This window comes from Chaetura pelagica, unplaced genomic scaffold (genome assembly GCF_000747805.2).
Source record: "Chaetura pelagica isolate M959 unplaced genomic scaffold, ChaPel_1.0 scaffold259, whole genome shotgun sequence".
In the NCBI taxonomy this organism is placed as follows: Eukaryota; Metazoa; Chordata; class Aves; order Apodiformes; family Apodidae; genus Chaetura; species Chaetura pelagica.
In genome coordinates this window covers 126139-134520 of record NW_009954603.1, presented here as the reverse complement: position 1 = coordinate 134520, position 8382 = coordinate 126139, and the positions used below count along the sequence as shown (strand labels likewise).

Here is an 8382-nt window from a genome sequence, read left to right as displayed (position 1 = left end):
TTTGGGAGTGAGAATGCTGCTGTTCAGCTGTTCTTTCACTTGACTGGAGTCCAAAAGGCTATAAAGACGAATGCCTGATGGCTGCTTGGTGGTGTGTAAACAGTAAAGCCTTGCCTGTTGCTGAGCACCAATTCCCTCAGGGCCTGTGGGTGAGAGGAGGCTGAGCAGCCTCAGGAGCAGGAGCTTCCCAGGTCCAGCTCTGTAGGTGGAACCTCCTGGTTGGAGCTTCTTGGAAGTGGTAGCTTTGGGTCCTGCAGACAAATAGAGCATCAGCTCTCTGCCATCTGCCATCTTAAGAGTAGCACTGAATCATCAAAAAATCAAGTATGCTTTAACTTTTAACAATGTAAATCCTGTTACTTACTAAGATAGCAAAATTTAAGCCCAAGATTGGCATCTTCTGTAGACCAAAGCCAACCATAGTGCTGGGGAAGGGTTTTATTTCCACTTAAAAGGTGAATTTATGCTGTAACTTGCAGGAACATAAGGTTTTAAAAGTAGATCATTCTTGGTGTTTAAATTAGCTTGGCTTAAATTATTTAAACTGCCAAATAGATCAAGAAAGGGGGGATTGCAGCTGGAATGTACTTCCACCACAAAGTAAGATGAATCACAGAATTATCAGCAATTCCTTGATAAAACAGGGAAAGGATCAGTGTCATCCTTGACAAAAATGTTTTATTTTGCAGCAACAGAATCACAAACACAAATAGGCTATTTTTTTTGTATCTCCCACAAATACCCTAGCTGTAGCCTTCCAGTTTTCTAGGGTTGGCAGAGCTTCAGATCTGCAGACTAGCTTGAAACAGAGTGTGCAGCCTTACTGGGCTGTGCTCAAGTTGTCTGTTCAGACTTGTGCCTCATTCCTGACATTCCTGGCTTCTGAGGGTTTCTCTGGGCAAAAGGATGAAATGCCAGATTGAATAGGCTTGCACAGCGAGGGCCGCAGCCCCTCTGTATTTGCACAGTAATAAAAGTTCAGTTATTGCTGCTGAATGAGCCCAGGAAATTTCCTTTGTTGATCCTGCAGCCTGAGTAGTTTAAATGGTTCCTGCTTGTTCTGCCACACACTAACCTGAAGAAAAGGAGGTGGCAGATATTAATTCCTCCTAGGTTGCACCCGAGCGGAAAGAGCTGCCTATAAAAGTGCACTTCTTCTAGCTCAGCATCTTTCACAGGAGAGGCTCAGGAGGAAAAACTAAAAAGAAAAACCCTCAAAACAAACAGGGCTGCAGCTGACACAGTAGAAAGGAGTCTCAGGGCTGGAGGTGGTGACTGGATGTATACATAAATACATGCTGATGGACATATATGGTGTGTTGTATCCCTGAAGACTGCTGAGTGAGAGGATAGGTATGTGTCTAAGGAATTAGTTTCTGGGTGAGGCTTTTTTTGAGACTGCTTTCTAGCCAGCAACCATTTGGCCAAGCATGAATGATCTTCAATCTTGCCTTTACTTGCCTGAGCTCGGCAGGGAGCTGTGCTAGCCAGGCAGTGGCTCTCACCAGTGTGGAGGCTGGTGCTGGGCTGCAGGCTGTGCTTTGGCTTCTTCAGGGCTGCAGGTGGCTGGCTAAGGGCACAATTCCTCTGTCCAAGGCAAAGAAACCGGCCCTGGGGCTCCAGCATAAATAACTTGGCCCTGGGGCTGCAGGCACTGTGTAAAATAGCAGTGCAGGAGATTGCTGGGAAATAATTAGTAGTAGAAAATGCTTATTGATAGTCAGTGCAAGCTGAGCTGAGCTCAGATGAATAGTTAACTATGGGTCAGCTCACTTCCTTTTCTTTTGAACATGTCACTTAGCGCTGAAGACAGCTAAGTGTTCTCTTGAAGAGCAGTTTTTGACAGCTGCCTCTTTGTTAGATTGACATCATTTATGAAGATGAGCATTTGAATAAAATCGTCTCGTTCAACAAATTACCTTCTGCTACCTAGTTTGGTAATGCTTCATTCCCCATGTGTTACTCTTCATTTCAAAAACAGCATTCCTGGGATTCTTGACTCCTTCCTTTCAGTATAAGCTGCCCAACTGAAGTCATCTGTGATACGTTCACACCGTTCCCTGCTCTGCTTTGTGCAACACCATGAGCTGTCTGTCAGTTAAAAACCTGAGGAATTTCTCTAATCCAGTTAATAGCCTGCTCAGCCTCTGAGACCTTACAGCCAATTAGTTCTAGATAGTTGGAAAATTGGTGATACAATTAGCTGATAACCCCAGAACTCCTGAAAGCTGTATTTTTGTTGTCTATGCTCCATGCTGTATTTTAGGCTCATGAGGGGAAAAACACAGAAATAAGACTGTATGACTAAGAAAATACATCTTAAGTTACAGGCATGCATTTTAAAGACGGAGCCCTTAGCCTCTTGGACCACTTAACTATTTAAGTACCCTTCTAAATCAGAGGTGCATTCTGCTCAGTAAGTGAAGCTGCAGCAGAGTTAAGGCCTGACTGAATGGTGGCTCAGTCACTGAAACTTCTTAGAAACAAGAGATTTGTTTTTTTTTTCCCCCAACCTGCTCCCAGGTTTGCCAGATGATAAAAATCAGACTTCTGACTCTGGAGATGTATTTGTAGCTCTGCACATGATGACAATTCCTAAGGAAAACAGCACATCCCTTAACAGCTCTGGAAGTAATACATGCACAAAGTGCAATATTGAACCTATTCATGCTCCATCAGACTACTAGATTAGTTTTGATCTAGCTGATAAAGATTTTATGGGTTAAACATAAACATTTATTGTAAGCATATAGTGGTTTACAGACTGAAGCTTTTTGTGACAGATAACTTGGGTGCCTGCCTACAGGACTGGGATTCTTTCCTGCTGGAGTACTGCAACAAATGCTTTCATTTGAAGCAAGGGTTTCTTCTAAAAATCAACTAAAGATGCTTTTTGCGCTTGGAACTATTTGTCCTAAATGAAATGTTGGAAGAACCAAAACTGATTTATTTCAAAACCTTCAGGTTTGGTTTTCTTCCTTGAAAGCACAACTGTGACAAATGCACTTTGAGGAAGCCTTTTGGAGGTTAAGGATTTGTTCTCAGAGTCAAATCCCAGCAGGTTAATGCTGGGACTTAAACTTGGGCTGACCCGGTTTCCCTTTCCTTGTTATTTGGGGCATCACAAGCTTTTGGTGGGAGATGGCTCACTGGGGTGCCATCAGTCTTCATTACTTGGGGAAGCTGCTGCTTTTGTAGGTGAGAAACAAAAGGCAAGTGGCAAAACGAGCAACTGCAAGGAGTGGTTTGGGAATACAGTGCTGTTGAAGAAAAAGATGGTAGCTGGGTTCTAGTGAAGAGCTTCACTGAAAACCTCTCTACATGTTCTGAATACTGTGAAATGACTGCAGAAAGTGAAATATATAAACTAATAAAAATGTCTGTTCCCCTGCAGGGTCTCCTTATTACGACAATGTCCGCCCGCTCTCCTACCCAGATTCTGATGCTGTCCTGATTTGCTTTGACATCAGTCGGCCAGAAACTCTTGACAGTGTGCTAAAAAAGGCAAGTGTCCAAGGAACATATGAGTACAGAACTGTTTGAGTAGCTTGTCTTTAAACCTCTGCAGGGTGGGGACTGTTCCATACATTGGAAACTTCAGTTTGTTTCTTTTAATGGAGAGATGACAGGACCGCACTCGCACTGCTAGAGCTTGAGATCATTTGTTTGAAAGGAGTGAATGTTAATTGAAAACAAACTCCTTCATGCCCACTCAGAGGTGAAGTAAATTCACATTCCTCAGCCCTGAGACAGCAGTGAATAGTTCAGGGTGGTGTGAGGTGCAGGGCTGGGTGCAGCAGGGATTTGTCTCTTGCATTATATGCATGTAACAGACAGGGCTGAGAAACATTGCCATGTTGCAAAGACAGTTAAAACGTGCCTGCCAAGTGTTTGGACTTTTGCCATGGCTTTACGTAATCTCTCAGCCTGAAGTTGGAAGGAGCCAGTGACAAATGCCTCTGGAAGCCACCAGAAGGCATAGCAGGGGCACTGAAATGTGATCCTGCACCAAAGTCCACACTTTTACACAAGCTCAGTGATCTGAGATTCAGTGCCAGACTGTTCCCAAGTTAAAACATGGGATGTTTAAAATCAGGCTCTGTTTGCAGGGTGGTCTTGCTCCTCTCCTTGGTCACTGGGCATGGCTCAACTTTGCAGAGCTGTTTTTAATGCTTAATGACCTGAAGTTCCTTTTTTATTTTTTGCCCTGTAGCTGGGGCCAGTGGTTCTTGTGTCACCAGGAATAAAGTGGCATACAATGCTCTGAGGAGCCTACAGAAAATGCTTACAATCTTCTCAGCTACTGACTGTGCCAACAAGCATCTAGAACTTTTTTAACTGTCCCTGATAATGTTGGTGACTATGCTGTTGCTTAATTCTGTAAGATTTTTCATAGTATGCTTTTAAACTCAAATTATATCCTTTGATTTTTAGGCATTGTGTGCTCTGTTCAGATTATGCAGTGAAATTCTTGCCTTTCTTGTGTCTTGAAAATAGCCATGTAGAGGGGGAAGAAGCCCCAGGAATATATCACACAAATTCTGCTTGAAGGGCTTATTACTGGTTCACAATAGCTGATTTGTGTAGCTAGAGGTATGAGGATGTAGCCATGAGCCAGTGTTTAGCAATGCTTATTTTAGGGTCATACAGGACCTGCCTTTGCAGCTCCATCCTGAGGAACCTTTGAATGTGGGGACACCAGGTTTCACAGGTTCCTGTCTCCCACAGGCTGTGGCTGGCTGTTTACCACTTGTGAGAAGTGACAGGCCTGCAAACCTTTACTCTAGTAGATAAGCAATCTCAATTCATTCCCTCTGCATTAGTAAGTCAGGGGAATTAATGAGTGTATGAGGTTGCTGGATTTCATCCTTGACCAGATTCTGCCTGAACTAAAGACCTTCAGAAATGAGCTTGAAGGTGGGTGCAGCTGTTATGTAAGAATATTTCCACATGGAATATCAGGACCTATTAAACTTCACCTACTGTCTCTTGCTGCTTTGGATTTAAACGTTAGTCTACCTGAAATGTAACAGCCACCTTAAATTTTACAGTGGAAAGGGGAAATCCAGGAGTTCTGTCCCAACACCAAAATGCTGTTGGTTGGTTGCAAGTCAGACCTGCGCACAGATGTCAGCACACTGGTGGAGCTTTCCAGTCACAGGCAGACACCCGTGTCCTATGATCAGGTATGTGCCATATCCTTCCCTGGGCTTAGAGAAGGAAGATAAGACTCTTTTCTATCACTGTAACCATCTTGATGATCAACTTCTTCCTGTGTTGAGCAAGTACATCCTAGTAGTCAGACGCACAAGCTGTAGTAGCTGCTGGAGGTGGATTTGAAAGGTGTTATGAGTCAAGGCAAAGCCTACCCACAGACTGGAAGCAGCAGAAAATCATGCAGCCCCACAACACCTGCCTTAAGTATCCTAAGATTGCAGCCTCATTGATTGCAAAGAGCCTTTAAAGTGAATTGGAAAGAAACTTGCTGCATTTCTGGGCCTGCAGAGGCCAAGACAGGAACTGAGATGTGACATCCTGTTTGTTTACTGATAAAGGAAGAAAATTTCTTGTCAAACTTAAGATTTTAATCTGATACATTTGACTTCAGCATCATGACAAGCAGTGCATGTAGTCTGACCCCTTGAAAATCATATTTCTGAAAAGCATCTCCTGTGAAAAAACACCTTGTAGCTCCCTCTGAAGGCAGCAGCAGCAAATCCAGAAAGTGTTTTAGTGAGGAGTTTGGAGCCCAGGCATCAGGAGACAGAGAAACCAAGGTGAAAGGGAAAGGAAACAGGCTATGGGAGAGCAAGAGGTAGGGAATGGGAGAGCTGGGCTCTAAAGTAAGCTTCCCCTTGTTACTCACATGTGTGGTGTGTTGCAGCTGAATCATGGTGGTGGTTTGAGATACACCCTGCAGGGTGGAAGAGTGAGAAAGGTGCCTCCAGAAGTAGCTTTAGCTCCTGTGTGGATCCTGGGCTACCAAGCAGTTTTGATGTGTTACCCACACACACCTCAGGTTTTCCAATCCAACAGCTCATGTGTGATTACTAATAATGCAGCCTCCTACAGCATGTTTAAATTTGAAAGTGTGAAGATGCCATAAACTGAGTGTCTTGATTAAAATAGAACATGGGGTGTTGTACTGTGATGGCTTGTGCTTCTTACAGCACTTTTCTACACTCAGTAAACATCCCTCCATCTCAGACCATTTTATATGAAACTAAATGCCAGATTTTTCTTACCTTAGCATAAAAATTTCAGAAGTGTCCTTAAATCCTGCTGGCTCCATTTCTGGACACATTCAAGGTCAGGTTGGAATTGCTCTGAGCAATCTAGTGTGATTAAAGATATCCCTGCTTTGGCTGCATGAGGGGTAGACTAGATGGCCTTGAAAGGTCCCTTCAGCCCAAACCATCCTGTGGTGGTGACCCCTGCCCCCAGTATGCCAGCCAGTTCCCAGCCAGCCACTCCTGAGCAAACATTTCTGAGGCTGTAAGGTACAGGCTAGGCCTGGGTAGTAGCAGTTGAGATGTTTAACCATGGGGAGGGCTGTCCTACAATCTACTGCTCCTCTTATCAGCCACTCCCTCTTAGAACTGATACCAGCGTGGCTGCACCACTGCAGTGCAAATAGTGCCTTCTGAAGAGCTGGGTCTGGCTCCATGGGTGCCATCAGCCTGGCAGCAGAGCAGAGAGGTGGGGTTGGAATGGCTTGTGCCTGCATCTCAGGCCCATGACTATGTGAGGGAGTGCCACATCAAGGATGTGGTGTAAGTTACTAAAAAGATTAATCCCTCAGAAGTAAAATTCCATAGAAGGGACTCCATTTTTCACACAATGCTGTATTGTCTTCCAGTAGCCAAATCCACCACAGGAGACTGAGGCATTGTCAGGTGCCACAGCCATGTGTTGTTTTCCTTGTGCTGCTGGAACAAATATCCCTGCTTTGACTTCTAATGCACTTCAAGAAGTGCTTGTATAACCACTAATGTCCTTTTTTCCCTCATTTTTTTTCCTGTTCCCTAATTAAGAACTGGATAGAACTATCCCTGACCCAGGAACCCACAGTACATTTCCCTATGAACTTTGCCCCTTTCATGGAGATGTCATCCAGGCTTCCCTCCAGGTCAGGGACAAGCTGGCTAGCCCTTAAGGCATTTGGAATACATTTTCCCTTTGGACAGAGCAGGCTTAAATCTGGAAGCTGCCAGGTCCAGACCTTTCCCAGTGAGCACGTGTTTCACAGATGCAAGTTGAGGTGTAAGGATGAAATTGCTAAATTGGTGCTACTAATGCTCTTCTGGCTTCCTGCAGTGGTTTGTAGGTCACTGAGCTGATCTCCTCTCTTCCAGTTTGCATTTATCAGCAGAGGAGATAACGTTTGGGTACTTGTTTAACTCATCTTGGAACCAAAGCTCTGTTTATTTAGCAGAATTAGCTGCTGGCTGTGGTGCTGGAGCTTCAGCTTTGCTTTCCACAAACCCTTGTGTATAGAGAACAGTGCTGGAAAGGAATTGTGCAGCTTGCTTTGGCTCTCTGGGGAAACTTGGGATTGATCACATGTTCTTTTTCCCCTTAGGGTGCAAATATGGCCAAGCAGATTGGAGCAGCTACGTATATTGAATGCTCAGCCTTACAGTCAGAAAACAGTGTCAGAGACATTTTCCATGTTGCCACCTTGGCGTGTGTGAATAAAACAAACAAGAATGTGAAACGAAACAAATCGCAGAGGGCAACAAAGAGGATTTCACACATGCCTGGCAGGCCAGAACTTTCCACAGTGGCCACGGACTTGAGAAAGGACAAAGCAAAGAGTTGCACTGTCATGTGAAGGACCTTGGTTGCTTGGAGAAGGAGGAAGAGCATGTCCAGCAGGGGTGGGAGCTCAATGAAGTACCAAGCCACGTGGTATTTAATATGAGGGCTTGTGCCAGTGCTTTAATGGAGACTTCACCTCTTGTGTGAGACTGTACTTAGGAACTGAGCAGCAGGAAGAAATGGCTCTGAGTGAGGTGGCATCAGGAGATCTTGACACATTGAAGAAAATGCCAAAAAAACCCAAGCAAACAAAGAAAAAGGGAAAATGTTTCAATGTGCTGAGAGAAGAGGGTGAATGGGAAGGTAACACTGCAAAGGAGAGAGATGTCATTGACAGTGCTTGTTTCTTTTATTAACGCTCTACTCCTGGATGCTACCACTTTGATTTCATTAAAATAATACTTTCATGGTTTTGCTTTGGCTTTTTTTAAAGAAGACATTATTAATGTGCCATCCTCATTCAGGAACTGTCCCTGTGACCTTATAGTTGGTTTTCCAAAGGAAAGGATATGATCTAATTTTTTTAGTAGCTCATCGTTAAAATGGAGATTATACTGAGGC

The 8382-nt window shown here is 44.1% G+C and overlaps 1 protein-coding gene across 1 annotated transcript; it reads left to right on the top strand.

The window, feature by feature from the left end:
* The first annotated feature begins 1301 nt into the window (after window positions 1-1301).
* On the top strand, window positions 1302-7834 carry RND3 (Rho family GTPase 3). The gene is given in 4 exon segments (XM_010005438.1): window positions 1302-1353; window positions 3395-3504; window positions 5052-5186; window positions 7583-7834. Coding segments are annotated over 4 exon segments (549 nt in total).
* Window positions 7835-8382: the final 548 nt, after the last annotated feature.